This window comes from Mus caroli, unplaced genomic scaffold, assembly GCF_978045245.1.
Source record: "Mus caroli unplaced genomic scaffold, Mus_caroli_1 scaffold_13, whole genome shotgun sequence".
NCBI lineage: Eukaryota > Metazoa > Chordata > Mammalia > Rodentia > Muridae > Mus > Mus caroli.
This window is the reverse complement of record NW_028227268.1, coordinates 119,754,869-119,774,995: the sequence shown is the minus strand read 5'-3', so window position 1 is coordinate 119,774,995 and position 20,127 is coordinate 119,754,869. Positions and strand designations below refer to the sequence as shown.

The window sequence follows — 20,127 nt, the reverse complement described above, 5'->3', positions numbered from 1 at the left end:
TAGGCACTGTTACTCAGCCCAAAACAGTCAGTTTTGTGACTGTCCAAGTCTAAAAATAATATCTAGCTTGTTTTTGCAAAAGTGCTAACCAGGGGACTGGAGAAATGGCTCAGCGGTTAAGAGCACTGACTGCTCTTTTAAGTTCAAATCCCAGCAACCACATGGTGGCTCACAACCATCCCTAGTGAGATCTGATGCTTCTTGCCTAGGGTTCTCAGGGTAGAGATACTTGTACTGAGACTGGGAGCTCACGAAGCTGTAATAGGAAGTTGTAGGCAGTAGGAGAGGTTGGAGACCTCTACATTTGTGGTTTGATGCTTCTGTGGTGTCTGAAGACAGCTACAGTGTACTTAGATATAATAATAAATAAATCTTTTAAGAATGTGCTAACCAGTACTAGGTCACAACTTTATCTTCTAGTTGCGATTCCTAAAACCAATTTTCAAATGTTAATTTTTGACCTTATTGGTGTGTAAATGGTAGTATTTTCACAATTAAAAGCTTGATATAATTGCCTTCAAGATACTCATTTGACTTAAAATTTATTTTGTGTAACCAAGGTATTTTTTTTATATAGAATGAAGTTTCTCTTGCTATCATGGTGTAAGAAGGTAGTCTAGACACAAATGCAGCAGTTAGAAGCCCCTCAACCCAGCAGTTTATGCAACCTTCACAGAAGCAGATGAGTGCTAGAGTTTAGACTTCAGAGGGCAGCAGGGCCTTCATGAAGATGGTTCCTTTATCAGTAGGTATATACTATGCAAGTTGTTTTAACTATTTCATAGGAAAAGTACAACTATTTACTATACAAGTCTGGGAATATTTGCTATTGGTAGGTACCAGAGACAGTCCATAACCTAACCTTGGTCCTAACCCTGTTAGATATGGCAGTCCTATTTTGGAGTTAGAAAGGTGTGTTTGAACTGGAAGAATGCTCCCACAGTCCCTTTTTTTTTCTTTCCATGTGTAAAGGTAAAACTTCCTTCCACTTTATTAAGCACTTGACTCAGTGCATGTGTCTTTATCCTCATGGTATCCCCAAAGGACTGCCACTAAGGTCTCTTTACCCTGGTTCTAGAAAGCTGCTTTTTCCTTGTAGTGAAATAAAGCCAAGTGAACTCATTGCCCACTCTCCCCTTGTACCCCATCTCATGTTTCCTTCCACAGAAAGAATACTTCAAGCAATATGAAGTGGGGCTCCAGAATCTGTGCCATTCCTACCAAAGCCGTGCTGATTCACGGGCAAAAGCCTCAGAGGAGAGCTTACGCACATCAGAGAAAAAGCTTCGTGAGACAGAGGAGAAGTTACAGAAGTTGAGGACCAATATTGTAGCGCTCCTGCAAAAAGTGCAGGAGGTGAGCCGGCAGCCCTCTCAGGAACTGGACCGACTGGTCTCAGGGAGGGGCTGGGCTACTCACAGGAATCTTTGTTTCCAGCCCTGGCTGAGGGCTTGAAATGATAGAGCTGCCGGGGCTTTGTCCCACCCAGACCCCTAGGCATTAGAGTTTCTTTGAGAACCCTAAAACATAAGCAAAATTCTTATCTAAATGATATCCCAGATGTGCTTGAGTAGAAGTGGGACATTGCCCCTAAGGGATGTGGTATATATTTTTGCTGCATAGTAGACACTGAGAACCTGATTGATCTCTGGGGACAAGCTGGGGAAGGAGCTGGAGCTATTAATGGGGTAGTACTGTGAATTAAATAATGAGAGATGGAATCCTGGGGGAAGCCACTTGCCTAGGGTTCTCAGGGTAGAGATACTTATACTGAGACTGGGAGCTCACGAAGCTGTAATAGGAAGTTGTAGGCAGTAGGAGAGGTTGGAGACCTCTACATTTGTGGTTTGATGTGGCATAGTCCAACTTTTAATATAAGACACTAATCAGTTTGAAGATGTGTGGGTTAGAACCAGGAAACCTATAAGAAAGCTCCCATCCTTTTTTGGGTATGCAGATTTAACGGAAATTTGGAAGTAGGGCAGGAGCAAGAAACAGAAGCTGACAGCTGGCTCAGGCCCATTCTCCAGGCTGTTTTCCTGCCCCATCTGACTCCCACCCCACTCTGTTCCAGGACATAGACATCAACACAGATGATGAGCTGGATGCTTACATTGAGGACCTCATCACCAAAGGGGACTGAGGAGCCGGGAGGTTAACTCCTTCTCATACCTGCCCCTCAACACAGCAGCTTCTGGGGAGGGGAATTTCATTTGTGAGTTGGTGGACTTGATCTTGGTTTGAGTCATGTGAGACATTTGTGCTTTGGGAAGGAGATTCTTTGAATCTTCTTCCCTAAGTTTACATAAATATTTATTTTTTAAAAGAGAAGATGTTAATGCCTGCTGTGAGACCGTACTTTTTTTGTGTGACTCTTGAAAGGGCACAGAGTCTGAACCATTCAGCTCCTGGCACCTCAACATAGGATGAAGAAAGCACCATCCTGAAGTTGGAGAGGCTCCAAGGACATCAACAATGGGATATGAAAGATACATGACCCCAGGGACTCAGCTGTGCAAGACCCTCAAGGGGTGATCAAAACAGGCCCAGTATCAGAAAGACTCTCCCTGTAACAGATCTCCTGGTGTCCAGACAGGGCTGTGAAGGTCTGTAGGCTGCCTGAGCAGCTGTCAGTCATCTTGGATGTGACAGTATCCAGACAGCTTGGAGATGTTTCTTAAGGCTCAGATTTCCCAATATGCCACCTACTTTGTTACTGGAGGAGCCATTTCCTGAGTCAACCACACTATCCAAGCTCAAGCATAGACAGCTCTGACTGGTCAGATCCCTGGGCTGGATAGCACTCTGAATGTTGAACTCCAAAGATTCTCAGGGTGTGCAGGTGTGAAAGCTCTCTGGAGGAGAAGGCTTCCACAGTGGTGCTAGTTCCTGGAGAGCCTTTGCTGCTGCTTTTCTATGTACTCTCTGGGCTCCAGAGAGCCCTGCACCTCCCATGCTCTGGAGGTGAGGAGGACAGACCATGTGCTTCAGACAACCACTCAGAGCCAGAAAGGCACGAGCTTCATCTGATGGCTGTCGGAAGAATTCTGGTTCCAGTCCCAACTCTTCACACTCCTGTTCAAGACTGATTTTGTACTCTTGATCCAAACCACCTTGGGATTTGTATCCATCAAGGCAAGACTGCCACCTTATGTCCCGGGGTCTCTGCAGAAGATGGGGAAGTGCTGGTGAGGGAACTGTGCACACATGGCTGGAAGTGCCTGCTTCTGCCGTCAGGTTGTTTGGGGGGATAGCATTCAGAAGTTCTTCTCTGGAACATTCTCCAATAGATGGGTTTTAAGTTGGTGCACTTACCCCCACGGCTGCCCCCCATCCAACTTTCTGTTGACCCTATCCAGGCAGGGTATGGTCCATTTTTGTCCATAAACCCACTGTTTAAAAGGAATTTGGCCCTGCATTTTTATTGGCAGGTAATACTCATTTTGATTTTTTTTTTTTTTTTTACTTACACATGTAATCAAAATGTGTTACTATAAATTTCTACTGGTGAGACTCCTGCGTTCAGTACATTCTTATGTGAATCACAAGACTTTTCTCTTCATTCTGTTACAGCTCCACTGTTTGTTTTAGCTTTAACTTTTCCAGATGTGCTAAATCCAGCCTCAACTTTTCTGAGTGTTGGGTCTTTCCTGGGAACATCATGGAATAGCTGACCTGGAACATTTTGATGATAAGACATCCACTGGCTCTAAGGGAGAAGGGTGGGATTTAAAATGCTAAGTAACAGTGGACTTGGTAAGAATTTAAATACAAAAGGCTGAACATGAAAAAAAGGGCTCTCTTCTACCTGATCCCTAAGTTTTCCCTGGAGATCAGAATATTTTTCTTGGGCACCCAGTTTCCTTACATTATTTGCCAAGAACATCATATTGTTTCAGAATGGCCAGTATGGGTCTACTTTGTTCTGAACCATCACAGGGCATTTCATTATCTTGGTTGTGCTGTCATGAAACAGTATACTTAACAATTGTAACACCTGCGAAGAAAGCTGTGGTGTGTGTGCCTTTATCCATTACATTTATATAAAGGATAAGTTCCAGAAAGGCCTATCATTCTGCTCTCAGCATCTTCCAGTTTCAACTCATTAACTGTAGGTATCTCCAATCCTAACTTTTCACTATTAGTAAAAGGGATTTACTTCCCACATAATGGAGCATTTTGGCTGGCCTAGGTTTATGGTTTTGTTGGTAGAGAGGTGTCTGCAGTTCTGAGTCTAGAACTAGGGTTCTTTTTGTAGATAATGAGTCCTCAGGATTTCTAACTCCATTAAGGAGTAAAATGCTGGCTACCACCAGATAAGTAGTACAGGCTAAAGAAACTTCTCTCTTTTCGTCTGAGAGACACTGCTTTTTATCTTACAGGCTTGTTTCCCAAGTCTGCATGATGTTCAGATACAGTGGCTGCCTGAGAGTTTGCACCTTTAGGGATCAGTAGTATGTGCCTGAAAAAATTCCAGATTTGCTGTTTACATAGAACTCAGGTTTTGTGCCTGCACTGGCTACTTGATCCCTATTGGGAAGATCATCCAACAGGGTAGGGTGAGCCCAAAACATCCTAAGAATTCTAACAAGGTTCTGGACTGGAGATAAAACCACAGGGCCTCCATGTTCAACAGCTACATGGTACTTACTTCTCAAGCAGCTGCAGAGCCAGCTTGACCCAGGAGGCAGGGCTCAGACTGCCCGTTCCCTCCACTGCTGGAGGGACTGTCTCCACGGTGAAAAGGGATGGTAAGGCAAGGTGTTGCCATGCCTACACTTCAATCTTGCTATTTTCAGTAACCTGCCAGGTGCTAGGCTCACCCAGGGCCACTGCTGGGTTCAGCAGAAACTTGTTTCTTGCTTGGAAGGCAGGCAAGCCACTACTCTGGCCCCTGTTCTTTCTCTAAAGGGCTTGCTTACATGGCAGATCTTCCAGTTTAGTAAGCCACAAGGGCAGGTTCCCACATGAAATTCAGTGCTTCTAAAAAGCCAGTAGCTAGAGGTGTGTGTTTACTGAGTGGCCATATAAGGGGCATGCTTTTCCCAGGGCTGCCATCATGGCTAGCTCTTTAGCCAGCTTCATCAGTATCCCAAAGGAAGAGCTGGGCTTCCATTCAGCTTCCGCCAGACTCTTGCCATTTCTTAGGGCTCTCATCCTCAACAGTTGCCAGCTAATACCTGGAAGAAGGGGTGGGGGAACATCTGCCCTTGAGGGCAAGAACACTACAAACTCAGGTCTTTGGGACCTTCCTGGAATGCTACTAGGATTCTCAGTCCCTTGCAACCCCCCATTTCTTTTAAAGCGGTGGCCACCTCTACTCTGCTACTGTGACTTGCCGTTCTTCCTGCCTTTTTGTTTGTTTGCTTGTTTTTCGAGACAGGGTTTCTCTGTGTAGAGCTGGCTGTCCTGGAACTCACTCTGTAGACCAGGCTAGCCCAGAACTCAGAAATCCGCCTGCCTCTACCTCCCAAGTGCTAGGATTAAAGGCGTGCGCCACTACTGCCCTTCTTAGGCTCTAGGCTCTCAATGCCCCTCCCAGATGTCTCACATGTGAGACTGGGGTGCTTCCGTTGACACTGGAGAGGAGCCTGGCAGGTAACTAATGCTCAGTCCTGAGGGCACTGGCCTTCTAACTGGCCAGTGGTGGTGGTCTGAAGAGTGCACTGCCCCCAGCTCAGACAGCACGTGATCAGAGTTGCACAGATGACATCACGCAGGAAGGTTGCCTGAGGGATTCATCAAAACCTGGGGTTATCTTAGAGGCCAGCAAAGGTCAAAGATTTATTTTTATGTGTATGAATGTTTTGCATTCCCGGATGCCTGTGCATCACTTAAGTGTGTGGTGCCCTCAGAAGCCAGAAGAGGGCATTGAAACCGTGGGTGCTAAAAACAGAAGCCTGAGTCCTGTCCAAAAGCAGTAGGAGCCATGGCTCTGGCCCCCAGTCTTTTCAACTTGTTAGGATCACTCCAGGTGACACTTCACACAGACACCCTTCTCTCCAGCAGCCCTTGTTTCTGCAAGGTGGAGGACATGGGAAGGGCCAGCCTGTGTGCAGGCTTACCAGCCTTTGTGTAGAGCTAAGTACCTGAGACCTCTTGGGTTTCACAACAGAAATAGGTTTGCTCTTAGCTCCATTTGCAGTGACTGTATGAAAGGTAAACTTTTTGTTGTAGGTTTTGTTCTCTGTAGCCATGGCTGTTCTAGACCTCCCTCTGATCAGGCTGGCCTCTAGCAGATCCTCACGCCTCTGCTTCAGAGGTACTAGGATTAAAGACAGGCATCACCAAACCTGACTAAAACTAAATCATTTTAGGTTTGGGGGCTTCCTTACCTACTGAGGAAGATCACTTTCTTCCCAACCTTGCCTCCACAAACATCCATTTTATTGCAATGAATAATTTTATTTAAGTCAGCCTTCGTGGAACTATTGTAGTATAAATAGTAAAGATTACATCAAGTTTTTTTTTACCCCTAGGAGGAAATAGGTTATAATTGTGTTTGAAACTATTACATTTAAATATGTTTTGAGATTGTTGACATTTTTTTTTAAAGATTTATTTATTTATTATATGTAAGTACACTGTAGCTGTCTTCAGACACTCCAGAAGAGGGCGCCAGATCTCGTTACAGATGGTTGTGAGCCACCATGTGGTTGCTGGGACTTGAACTCTGGACCTTTGGAAGAGCAGTCGGGTGCTCTTACCCACTGAGCCATCTCACCAGCCCCGACATTGTTATATTAGTAAGCTCCCAGAAAGATACAAATGGTTTCCCATGTGTTCATAGTAGTTTAGGGGGTTGGAGATGACTCATTGGTTAAGAGCAGTTCTTTTCCAAAGCTGGGTTCCCAACACTCAAGTCAAGTGGCAACACTTGCCTGTTACTAACTCCAGGAGATCTGATGCCCATTTCTGGACTCTGGACCATGCACATAAACTTTTTAAGATCTGGTGAAAAGATGTTTTAGATTATCCAGTGGGGTTTTATAATTTCCTTGCAAGGGATCTACAGCTTTCTGACTGTAAGCCTTTATAATTTCTTCACACAGCTTTAGTAGGTTTCTGACTAAAGTGATTTCCTGTTACTGCTTTTGTCATGATTCCGATGGGGTACCTTTCCCTGTGTCTAGTACTTACTGGCTACTAATATGAAGAAAAGCCAGTAATACTTGAATATATGTAATTTATCTTTATTTTATGAACTGATAGTTGTGAAAGCTTGTTTTTAAGGTCCTTGCTCAAGCTCTCTACCACCAAGCTCTAACCCCAGTCATCAGCTCCCCTGTATTTAAACCCTTTTTGTTTGGAAACAGTCTAAGTTTCCAAGCTGTCCTTTTATTCATTAGTCCAAAGCAGGCCTTGAGTCCTCTTGATCCTCTGCTGCTGCAGGATTACAGGCTTGGGCTGCCTTCCAACTAGACCTTCTACTTTCATATTGTGTGTGTGTGCGTGCGTGTGCATGTGCATGCATGTTTCATTAGGGTTGTTTACAGGAGTGTGGGCACCTTACCAGTGGTTATAACACTGAAGAAAATCTCTCTCCACACCAGCCATAATTTCCTATAAATCTTCAGAGAGCAGTGAACCCCCATAAGCTATCCTGTTTCCAGGAGAGGGTATTGATAGCTCCAGTCTTGTGGAGATTGTGTGCAGGTCATTACAGCTATTGCAACAGCCATGTAATGTCCTCTCATGTATGCCTCCTTCCTGACTCTAAAATTCTGTCAGATGTCCCATTTATGAGCATTCAGCAGTCATTCTCAGTACTTTGATTAAAGTCTCTGCTTCAGGGACCAATTATTAGTAACCACTACAAAAAGAATCTTCTCTGATCATAGCTAATTAATTTAAAGGCAACTAGATAGTTGTATCATATCCATTTAGCAAAACAACAGCAATTGCTTCCCCATTACAGCCTATGACTTCTAGGACTAGGGCTTTTGACTGGTTCACAGTACCAGATATAAATTCTCTTGTGGGGTGAGCCTCAGGTCTGATCAGAGAGCAGTTGGTATCCCCATAACAGACCTGCTACTATTGCACCCATGGGCACATCTTGCCCAGCTGGTCAGTAGTGTTGCATACAGGGCCCACAGCTGAATAAGATTGGTTTTGTTTTGGTTTTTCGAGGTTTCTCTGTGTAGCCCTGGCTGTCCTGGAACTCACTCTGTAGACCAGGCTGGCCTAGAACTCAGAAATCCGCCTGCCTCTGCCTCCCGAGTGCTGGGATTAAAGGTGTGTGCCACCACTGCCTGGCATGAATGAGATTGTTGATGGAAATTCTGCAGCAGCAGTGCAGAGAGGCTAAGCAGGTCTTTTGAGGTATTGAAACCTTTTTGGTTAGGCTCACTGGCTCAGTACCATGTCTGTGAACATATTCCTTGTATCTTTTCCAGTTTATGATTGTGCTTAAGATTTAAAATGTCAGGGCTAGAGAGAAGGCTTAGTGGCTAAGAGCTTGGCTGCTCTCTCAGAAGACCTGTGTTTGAGTCCCAGCACCCATATGGGGCTTACAGTTGTCAGAAATTCTGGTTCCAGCAGATCTGATGCTCTCTCTGACCTCTGTGGGCACCGGGCATATATATGGTACACATACATACATTCAAGAAGCATTCATAAACATAAAATTTTAACAAAATATTTTAAAATGTCTAGTTTTGCATTTTTAATGAATATATCCTTAAACCCAACTGGCCACGAATTTACCACTTAGCTGTATGCCTTTTAAAAGTGGCTACATTCTATTTGATATGGTTTTATTTGTATTTGTGAAAAAAATCCTGGTGATGGATTGAACAGAGGACCTTACACATGCTAGCAAGTGCTCTACTTTTTAAAAAGATTTTATGTATGTGAATACACTTGCTATCTTCAGACACACCAGAAGAGGGCGTCACATCTCATTATAGATGGTTGTGAGCCACCATGTGGTTGCTGGGAATTGAACTTAAAACCTCTGGAAGGGCAGCCAGTGCTCTTAACTGCTGAGCCATCTCTCTAGCCTCTTCACCCCCCCCCCCCAAGAATTCTTTTTCATGTAACACTGGGCTGAATATGTTATATTTTAGCTCTGTCTTTGTTGGATTTTGTTGACATTATACATGCTAGTAATAAAAAGAATAAAAAGGAGTTAAAATAAATAGATAAATAGACAAATAAATAGAATAAAAGGTTATTCCAGGGCTAGAGAGATGTCTCAGCAATTAAGGTCACTGGGTGTTTTCCCCCCTTCCCTTTCTCCCTCTTGCTCCGGCCCCCACTCGCTCCAGCCACTATCTCCACCCCCCCCACCCCCCTCCCACTCTCGACCCAGCTTGCTCTATTCCATAGGTTATTTGTGTCTCGTTATGGATGGTTGAGCATCTCACCAACGTGATCACTGGGTGTTCTGCGGAAGACCCAGGTTTGGTATCTGGCACCCACATGGCAGCTCACAATTATCTGTAACTTCAGTTCAGAGGATCAGACACCCTCTTCTGAACTCCATGAGCAGTCCATGCATGTAATGTACCAGCACACATGCAGCAAAAAAGTTTATACACGTAAAAATCTTTAAAAAGGAAGTTATTCTTTGTTGTTATTCTGTAGGTTGTATGTTGAAAGTTATCTGTCTTTAGATCCCTTCTCGCTACATCTCTTCTTTCCTATACAGGTGATTCTTTTAGACACCTATCTCAGTCTGTCAGGAGCAACAGTGTGGGCCCTACAGTTTGGGGGAAATCAGGAGTTTCCTGGGTCATTGCATGCGGCTCTTCCCCAGTTCATCTCTAAGGCCTCATCTGAAGCTGGCATGAAAGCAATGCTGCCCAGCTGCCCAGGTGCTGCCTGCATTTTCTCTCTGCTCTGGCTGGTCTTTCTGGCTTGATATTAAAACAGCAACCACTTATAGGGTACCATCCTGTGAGAGACACTGGGGTGCTACAGTGTGTGTGACAGATGCCCTTCTGCAGCTCCTAGGCCACACTGCAAGTAGGAGACAAGCACAACCCACAGTATGGCAGGTGGTGACCTGCGCACTGGAGGAAATGACGGCTGCTGAAGATTTGTAGCTTGTGTATCTATAGGTCAATTTTGTTGTTTTGTTTTTTTTTTTCGAGACAGGGTTTCTCTGTGTAGCCCTGGCTGTCCTGAAACTCACTCTGTAGACCATGCTGGCTTCAAACTCAGAGATCTGCCCGCCTTTGCCTCCAGAATACTGAGATTAAAGTTATGTGCCACCATTGATTCTTCATTCTCCCTTCCATGCCCCATTGAGAAACGTTTATACCTTTTTGGGGAGCAGCCATCTCAAAGTCACTTGGTCAGTTTTTTAAAAAGTATGTTAGAGTTCTGCTAGGGATCATGTTCTGTTTGTAGATTCCCTGGAGCTGCAATTAGAGGCCGTTGTGAGCTGCCTGACATGGGTGCTGGGAACTGAGTCAGGTCCATGGCAAGAGGAGAATGTTCTTTTAACTGTGGCAGTCTCTCCAGCTCCTCTTCCCAATTGTTCTCCCCTCACAGTGCAGAAACAGTTATGAAAACTGTAGGCATTATACACAACTCAGAATCTCCACATGGCAGAGCAAAGAACAAAGATAAGCCAGCAGCTCTCATCGCTCCTTACAACTCGTGAGATATACGTCTGGCAAAGATGGTAACTCTTACAGTTGTATTCTCAGTTTTGTTACTGGTGATGATACCAGGGGCCAAATTCAGGGTCTGGCGTGCACTACAACTGAGGCACACCTTCTGCCCTGTGGCTTTTACTTAACAAGTAGGGAGAGCGGAAAAATTCTACTTTAAGATTATTATGAGTGACAGTTAGCAATGACATGAAGTGATCTGAACAACACTCTTATAAGCTGAAGCACTTTCCACCTTGATAAAATATTGATCCATAACCAAATCAATAAGACTTAAATAAGTTGATTAGATTTTCCGACTACTGAACAAAGAGGTGGCCTCTCCAGTCTCTTTTTTCCTGTTATCTTTATCTCACTTTCCCTTGCTAAGCTTCTGCTATGGCTTGCTGCCATGAGGGAAATGCTCTTGTTCAGAAAAGGGTGAAGGTCATCTTTGTTAGAACTACCAAGACTGGGCTGGAGAGATGGCACAGTGGTTAAGAGCACTGACTTTTCTTCCAGAAGTCCTGAGTTCAATTCACAGCAACCACATGGTGGCTCGCATCCATCTATAATGAATGGGATCTGATGCCCTCTTCTGGTGTGTCTGAAGACAGACAGCTATAGTGAACTCATATACAGAAAAAACAAAGGAGAGTGGTTTCTTCTTGTTACAGGAGCAATAAAGAGTCATTAATAAAAAGCCAATCTATTAAAAAAAAAAAAAAAAAGGAACTAGCAGGACCTTGATGTGAAGAATCCCAAGGACAAGCTGAGATTGTGTCCTTGGTTGTGGTGCTCCAGCAGGAGGATCTCTGTGAGTTCAAGGCCAGCTTGGTCTACAAATCGAACTCCAGGGCAGCTGGGGCTACACAGAGAAACCATGTCTCAAAAGACCAAAAAAAAAAAAAAAAAAAAAAGGAATCCAAAGGAGGACAGTTCATTTAAAAAGCAAAGTTGATGGGCTGGCGAGATGGCTCAGTGGTAAGAACACTTACTGCTCTTCCGAAGGTCCTGAGTTCAAATCCCAGCAGCCACATGGTGGCTCATAACCACCCGTAATGAGATCTAACTCCCTCTTCTGGTGGATCTGGACTCAGCTACAGTGTACTTATGTATAATAAAAAATAAATCTTTGGGACTGAGCAAGCAGAGTTGACTGGAGTGAGTGGGGTTGACCGGAGCGAGCAGAGGTCCTAAAAAATTCAATTCCCAACAACCACACGAAGGCTCACAACCATCTGTACAGCTACAGTGTACTCACATACATAAACTAAATAAATCTTAAAAAAAAAAAAGAAATGGAGTTGAAGAGAAGATTAGGTGAAAACCACTTCAGTTATGATCTTTAAGGTGATAATGTATTCTGGGAGCCATAGCACATGAAGAACAGGCACTCCACAAATCATGACCAAAGTTATGGTAGGAAAAAGCTTTTGACTAAAGTAGAGGAAGAATATCAGAACATTTACAGTAGGAAAACTAGTTAGTTGGGACTAAATGAATCCACAGTGAATGAATAAATTCACTGTGGTTAGTTGGGACTAAATGAATCCACAGTGAGTGAATAAAAGCCCCAGTAAGGGCTTTTACCATAACCAGGCTGCTTTGAGCTTCCAGACCCTTTCTGTTCCTCTCCTTTGGTTCTTGCTCACATTTCCTCCCTGGTCTAGAGATGAGGGTTTGTAAGTTTTCCAGTGGAATCTAACTCTGCGTACCCATTCCTTCAGAGAATTGTTCTCTTTAGATCACCACCAAGGGTGATGTAAGTGAATTGTGTTGTTTCTTTGAATTCTTTTTTCCTGTTGTTAAAAAAAGATGTATTTACTCTATGTAGAGAACTCTGTCTGTATGTACTCCTGTGTGCCAGAAGAGGGCATCAGATCACATTATAGAAGCTGTGAGCCACTACGTGGTTGCTGAAATTGAACTCAGGACATCTAGAAGAGCAGCCAGTGCCTTTAACCCTTGAGCCACCTTCCAGCTACCAGGGCTCCATTGTTCTTTAAAGGAGTCTTAGGAAACTTAAGTTAGTGGCTGCAGTCCTTTTATTGTTTCCATGTCTGGGAAGCCCACCCATGCAGAGAGATCTTGTCTCTAAAAGGCCTCTTTGGACATTTAGTGTCATGTATTTCATTTTCCAGAGGAAGCTGCAATTCTGTCTTCTTGGCTCTGGTCTGGCAGAAAAGAAACCTTTGTGGTAGTTCTGAGGTGTTGATTTGCCTGCTTTTCTTGATTCTGAAATGTTGTAGGATCATTTCTTTTTATCTCAGAATGATCCTGGAAGTTAGGAATTCTGTGGACTGTCTCGGGCTTTCTCCTCGGGTTGGTGACATCACCAGCTGGTTCCCTCTCAGCTGGCTCCTTACTGTTAATTTGTATCTCAAGCTTATCACAGGAGAATGGCTTGTATTTTCCTTCCCTGATTCTGGATTCAGGTGGGCTTTCAAGACTCTTAACAATGTGCCTCACCCAAGCTAGCCCAGAGGCCCAGCCTTTTGGCTAAATTCTGCAGGTCATTGTACTTGATAGAGTCCCGTTCCTCTGCAGAGGGGACAGTCATTAAGTTCTGCCATCCCAGTGACACCCAGAAAAACAAACAGCACAGTTCAAAAGTGGTGCCACCCAAGGCGTTGACTTCCATTCCCAGACACTTCGGAATGTTGCCTTTTCATTTTCATCAGAGGAATGTTTTCCATTCCTTCTTTATTTCTTCAATGACCAATTCACTTTTCAATAGTGTGTAACTCCCCCAGTTAGTGCATAGCCTACAGTTTCTCGTTTTATTGCACTGTGATCAGATAGAATACAATGGGTTGTTTTTTTGCTATATGTAAGACTTGCTTTGTGTTCCAACAATAGAACTGATTTTAAAGAAAGTTCCACGGGCTGCTGAGAACATATACTTTGAAGTGTATTGATAGAATGGTTTGTAGATGTATGTTAAGTCCATTTGATCTGGGATGTCACTTGAGATGTTTCTCTGGTTTTTGCAGGGATCACCTGTTGTGAGAGTGGGCTTTTGAAGTAACTCACTATTGTTGTGCAGGAGTTAATCTGTGACTTTATATCTAGATATCTTTGTTTAATGAAGCCAGATGCTCCTGTGTTTGGTACCTATGTTTAGAATTGCAATGTCCCAGGACTGGAGAGATGGCTCAGTGGTTAAGAACACTGACTGCTCTTCCAGAGGTCCTGAGTTCAATTCCCAGCAACCACATGGTGGCTCACAACCATCTGTAGTGGGATCTGATGCCCTCTTCTGGTGTGTCTGAAGACAGCTACAGTATATTCATATAAATAAAAAATAAGTATATTAATCACACACACACAAAAAGAATTGCAATGTCCCTTGAGGGATTGTTCCTTCAGTCAGTAGTCAGTAACTTGAAGTCTATCTTGTCAGGTACTAAAACATCAGAGCTTGCTTCCTTGTTCTATTTGTGTGGAATACCTTTTCCATTCTTTCATACCAAGATAGCATCTGCCTTTTGTGGTGAGATATGTTTCTTGAAGGCAACACATAGTTATATCCTGATTTTTAATCCACTAGTCTGTGTCTCTTGATTGGGGAATTAAGACCATTAATACTTGTTTTTTATTGAAAGATGTGTATTAAGTCCTGTCCTTTTATTAATTCTGTAGTATTTGTTGTTTACCTTTTCCTTTCTTGCTTATTCAAATATTGCTAATTTTTTTTTTTTGTGGCCTCACATACTTGTCTTCCTCTTCAGTCTGAAGGATTTCTTCAAGTATCTTCTGTACTTACTGGCCATGAATTCCTTTATCCTGTTTTTATTGTGGAAAGATTATATATATATATATATATATATATATATATATATATATAAAATGTTATATGAGTACACTGTAACTGTATACTGTAACAGGGATGTGTAACAGGGATGGTTGTGAGCCTTCATGTTGGAAATTGAATTTTAGGACCTCTGCTCACTCCAGTCAGCCCAGCTTTCTCCGGTCAACTCTGCTCTCTCAGTCCTTGCTCGCTCCAGCCCAAAGATTTATTATACATAAATACACTGTAGCTGTCTTCTGACACACCAGAAGAGGGCATCAGATCACATTACAGGTGGTTGTGAGCCATCATGTGGTTGTTGGGATTTGAACTCAGGACCTTCGGAATAGCAGTCAGTGCTCTTACCAGCTGAGCCAATGAAGACAGATAGCTTTGCTGAGTATAGTAATCTGGTTTGATGGTTGTCTTTCATTCCAAGCCCTCCTGGTGGTATGTGGAGACTTTACCTGGAGAGATGCAACACACACAAATCTATTCACTACAAAAGGGGAACTCGTGGCAGACCAGAGTATTGATTGCACCAAAGAATGACTTGGTAAACCAATGAGTTTTTCTTTGGATATAGATGAGGAGTTACTTACAGGAGCAGAGATTACTCAGTAGCTAATACATTACTAAAAAAGCTCACTAGTCTAGGTGTGAACTCACCAACCCCAGAGCTCTCAGTATAAATTACAGGCAGCTCAACAGGTCCAAGAATCTTTCTCCAGCTTGGTTTGCCAGTCTCCTCCCTAATAGATGTTTACTCGCCAAATGCTTGGTGGGGCCTTCAAGAAACCTGCTTCCCGAGACAGGTGATGTGAAGTTATTAATCTCCCTCCTGGAGGGAATGTTTTAGTTTGGAGAAAACTGCTATACAAAGCTTTGCTTTTAAAGTGTGTGTCAAGAAATCTCACGGGTCTGCCTTTATACACAGTGCTGGTTATACGGCCATTTTCTTATCTGGGTTTAACATGCTGCCTGCCATCTTGGACTTGGCCCCCAGTAGCCATGACAAGAGAATAATAAAGTAGTGCCCAGAGCTATGGGAAATGGTAGTGGAACTACTGACACTCCCTAGTAGATGGAGGCAGTCAGGGTAACAAGAACCTCACCTAGGTTATCAGTTATTTCCTCTCAAAGTTCGTGACCTTGGGAGATGCTAGAGCCGGGATAGGAAAGTTACTGGAACCAAGCAGTCAGTGATGCAGCTGCTAAGAGGTTGTCATCTGTGATAGGGTGGGGCTATGTGATGCTTCAGCTGCTTGCCTGTATCCAAGCCTCCTCAGCTGACTGCTCACACACGCTCTGTACGTCAGCCTAGTAAACTCATCAGTATACTGAGATGGACCTTCATTGTGTCACCGGTATACCTCTAGGGTAACATATTTGTTCAGGTATGACTTTACCATACTCTTCATGTGCTTCTTTCTCGAGTACACTGACTAGTTTAGTTACCTACCCTGTGAGGGTGCTCTTGTCCAGTCACCTGCTGGATGTTTTGAATGCCTCTCATTGTGTGGATTGCTATCTTTTTTCCTAATTTTGGGAAATTTTCTACTCTGATTTTATTGAAAATGTTTTTAATGCCTTTAGGGGGAAAAGCATTGTCCATATTCCCTCTAGAGTGCTGCATGCACCTTACCTGTCTGTGCTGGGACTTTCCAAGTTCTCTTGTCTTCAAGCTCAGACCTTCTAGCCTGCCAGTGAGGCTTTCTGCAGGGCTTTGCTTTTGTTTTTTTTCATTTCCAGATTATAGTTTTTCATTATTTGTGTTTCTTGAACTCTCTGTCAGATCTTGCATCGGCTTTACTTCATCCAGCCATTTGTGTTCTCCTGGAACTCAGTTTATTGGCTTATTTGAACATGCAGTCATCCTTTGGAGTTCTTTTTCCTGGATTTCATCAAGTCATTCTTGATGGAGGCCACTGCTGTAGGGTTAGGGGTGTTGTGTCGCCTGTTTTTGTTTGTTTGCTTTTGGTTTTGTTTTTTATTACTTGTGGTTTGCACTGGGACTTGGATGTCCTTCCCCCAAACCCAATACATGATTTCTCTGTGTGGCCCTGGCTGTCCTGGAACTTGTTCTGTAGACCAGACTGACCTTTAACAGAGAACCACCTGTCTCTGCCCTCTGAGTGCTGGGATTAAAGGTGTGTACCACCACTGCCTAGCTTGATTATCTTGGGTTTAGTCATTGGCTGGGTTCATTTTTTAAAAAAAATATTTATTTTTAGAGTGCTTTTATTCTTTCAGAGAGAGCATTTGCATGGTTAAAGATGGACTGAGTTGTCCTGGTGACATTTTCCACAGCTAGACATATGGTCAGGGTAAAGGGCATAGATATATGGGCAAAGCAGGGGAAGAGGCAGCTGTGGCTAGAAACTGAACAGAGAGAGGCTCGAAGCTATGCAGTAAAAAGATGGACAGCATACCCTGGTCTTGGGAGGCTGCAGAGATCCCTATGCCTGGGCCAGCCTGTGCTCAGTGAGAGAACACTAGAGAAGGGGCAGGAGGCCGGAATGAAAAGGAGAGGCTGGAGAGGAAGAGCGTGAGTGCTGTCTAGCCTGTTTGAACCAGCAGCCTGTGGTCTGAGTGGCCCTCCTTTGAGCCACCTAATGCTCTCACACCCGCCACACCCTTTACCTCACTACCGAGTGCCCACACTGTTGCGGAGGCCTTTGCTGCCGGGCCTGCACCCCATTCACAGTGGCACTTGGCACTCTGTGCATCTGGGGCAGCTTCCATCTCCCTTCCCCTTGGGCTACTGAGCCTCCACAGATGCGGACTTCTTTGCACCACACTATCATCTCTCTAATACCTTGTCACCCTGTCACTCTGTGGGTTTCTGACACACTTCCTGTGTCTTATGGTACAAGCGTATGTTCTGTGCTGACTGCTGTGCCAGTTTAAGGTCATCTCTCCCAGCCAGAACTGGACTGTGGTGCGTGTTTGTCAAGCAGTAGGTGAGAATGCATGCACATACCTTAGAGGCCTCACACTGGTGCTGAGTATCGTCTTCAAGCATGGTCCACTTGGTCGAGAGGGCTTTGCAAATTGAACTCAAGCTCGCCAATTAGCTAGTCTAGCTAGCCAGCCTGATGGCCCTACACAGGCACCCACACCTGTCTGTCTCCTGACTGCATGTGGCTCCCATACTTGCCTGGGGATCCAAACTCCCATCCTTATGCTGCATGGCAAGTACCATCCCCCAGACCCCTTAATTTGCTTTTACTATCCCTGTGGTCCAGTGATCTCAGGTCTTGACTGGCAGTGAATCTGCTGCTGCTGAGACCCTATCAGTTTAGCTATCATATGAGCCCTGCCTTTTGCTTACACTTCCTACTCAGAGGGCTTTTGTACAGGGAACCAGAGTGTAGGTCAATCTTTGTAGAACGTTGTGTTGCTACAGCTAGCTAGAGTTCTGCTGTTCCATTCCTGACTCTGGATCCCTCTTGGCTTCAGTGTGCAGGCCTTTGTCCTTTCTGGACCGTGCCTAGTACGGCTTGTCCCATCCCTTGCCCTTCTGAGTCAGGTCCATCCCAGGGCTGCCCCTCCTGCTCACAGCGGCCACCTACCAGGTAGGTGGAAAAGGCTGGATGGTGTTTTGTGGGGCCAGGTCAGAGCCCGTGGTGCTGGGCTTCAAGGCTCTGGTATCTGCAGTCCCCACCGCAGCCACTCTCCTCACCTGGAAGTCTAGGCAGTGAAGGTGGAGCCCACGGGCCAAGCCTCCAGCCTCTCTGCTCCCTGGCTCAGAAGCCAGTGATCTGAGTTGCCTGGCAACAGGACAATAGGTGTTGCCTACACCACAGTTGTCAGGCAGCATGGAACTCACCAGTCTTTGGTGAGTTCCATGGGCTGCCAGGTCCATGGCCATGCCACCTCTACCTGGACATGTCTAGGAATGAACAATAGGTACTGCTGGTGGCTTCTGGGTAGCTTGTGGGCAGATCTGGGCCCAGTTTGGGACCATGGCTGTAGTGTCACAGAGTTGTCCTTTCTCTGGGTTAGTAATTGGTGTTCCCTCTGTCCCATCATGTCTTCCCTTCCCCTCCAGACTCACTCTTGTGGCTTAGGTATTGAGCAGAATAAAGCCCTGTGCCTCCATGCTCCACCCCCACCCCCACCCGGCTGTCACCGTCATCAGCCACAGACAGAGACTCTGCAACAGGGCTGTGGAAAACTCCAGAACCAAGGGTTTTATTGTGGTCAGAAGGTGCTTGCTCATGCCTGCTGGGAAGAGGTACAGCCCAGCTCTGAGGGAGACCAGGTGCCCTCCCCCTCTCCTTCCCCACCCCGTCTCTAGAGTGGGCATTGTAAGGCATTTCATACGTGGTGTTTTCTCTTTTTTTTTTCTCTCTCTCTCTCTTTTAATAAAAAACAAACAAAACAATCAAAACTAGGCCTGGAGTAGAAAGAAAGGCCCTGCAAGGAACTTTCCAGGTCAAACTGAAGTGAGATGGGTTGGAGGCTGAGGGTCTGAGGGACAGGTTTCATGTCTAAGGTTGGCAGAAGCCACTGGGAGGACTACAAGGTAAGGGCAGGGCCGACAGGAGGCCAAACTCAGACAGGCACTCCTGTCTTCATCATTTTTCACTTTCATGTATCATAGAAATTTAAGCAAAATAGTTATGTTATATATATATTTGTATATTATATATATAAATTAGGCAAACAAAGATGTCAGCAGTGCTGAGGAGAGGCATCCTGATGCCGCCTAAGGACAGCAGGAGGCCAGGCGGCAGGAGCCCGGGTCACCAGCCCAGGCTAAATGAAGGTTTGTTCCTTATTGCTGACTTGGGAGCCTGATTCTTGGGCAGGAAGCACCTAAGGACCCTGCCTTTCAGCCCTTCTTGGTCTCTCTGGGGCTGGGGTGCTGTCCCAGCATGGCCAGGGCCTGGCACGGGGTGGGGGGCGCGTTTGCCTTCTACCTTCCTCTGCTCCCCCTGCAGGCTCTGCACACTGTGCTGCGGTGCCAACCAGGCCTCCCAGGCCTCCGCAGTGTTGCGCCCCTGGAGCTTGGACAGTCCAGATAGAAAGCCTGGCTGTGTTAAAAGTGCTCCCCATTCAAAGGCTTCCTCAAGTCTTTAAAAAAGGGCTCTTGCCAGGATAGTTATGTGGCAAGAATGAACACTTGGAAAGTGAGTCTTTTAAGTGATATGCTAAAAAATATTTACTAAACCTCATCGTTGGAAAGAAATGGAGATTTTTTTTTTTTCTTAAAAAAGTCAAAAGAGACTCCCTAGCGGGGGAGGGGTGGGGTGGGAGGGACATTTCCTCCCTGGGTTGGGGTTAGGACATGGGCAGCCCATGGCCCGCCCAGCCTGAGTTATGGTAACTGGGAACTAGGGTGCCCATGGGGCCCAAGTCAATCATAACGGGCAGAGGTGACCCAACAACCTGGGGGCTGGCAAGAACCCAGGTCAGCCCTTACCCCTTCGAAAGCCTGTGTGGGTTCTGTAGTAAATTGGGTGCATTAAAGAAAAGGCTGGCAGGCAGTGCAGGCGCCTGTATTTGCCGCAGGAGTGGCTCAGAAGATGTTGGGGCACATGTGCCAGTCCTTCTTCTCCTTGGCCTCCCAGTAGCCGCCCTTGTACATGCAGGCCATCTCCCCAGTCAGCGGGTCCAGCCTCTTCTCGAACCAGAGCGGCACATAGCCATCTGACTCCTTCTCTGCTTGGCAGGTACAGTGGTGGGGTGGGGGTGGGGGGTGAATGCCTGCTGCCTGGC

The 20,127-nt window shown here is 45.2% G+C and overlaps 2 protein-coding genes across 9 annotated transcripts in view; one reads left to right on the top strand and one right to left on the bottom strand.

Annotated features, from left to right (window-relative positions):
• The window catches only part of Morc2 (MORC family CW-type zinc finger 2), a 42,070-nt gene extending 38,557 nt beyond the window's left edge, over nucleotides 1-3,513 (top strand). For both annotated transcript variants that reach the window (XM_021176584.3, XM_021176583.3), the window contains exons 25-26: nucleotides 1,168-1,356; nucleotides 2,075-3,513. In XM_021176584.3, the coding sequence (XP_021032243.1) occupies nucleotides 1,168-1,356; nucleotides 2,075-2,143 (258 nt within the window). In that variant the 3' untranslated portion in view covers nucleotides 2,144-3,513. The remainder of the gene's footprint in view (nucleotides 1-1,167; nucleotides 1,357-2,074) is intronic.
• A 131-nt stretch (nucleotides 3,514-3,644) lies between these two features.
• The window catches only part of Osbp2 (oxysterol binding protein 2), a 174,273-nt gene continuing 157,790 nt past the window's right edge, over nucleotides 3,645-20,127 (bottom strand). For 6 of the 7 annotated variants that reach the window (XM_021177839.3, XM_021177838.3, XM_085829155.1 and 3 more), the window contains one exon: nucleotides 14,427-20,070. In XM_021177839.3, coding sequence (XP_021033498.2) covers nucleotides 19,928-20,070 — 143 coding nt within the window. In that variant the 3' untranslated portion in view covers nucleotides 14,427-19,927. Of the gene's footprint in view, nucleotides 3,710-14,426; nucleotides 20,071-20,127 lie in introns of those variants that run through there. The other variant, XM_085829153.1, reaches the window with a different exon arrangement.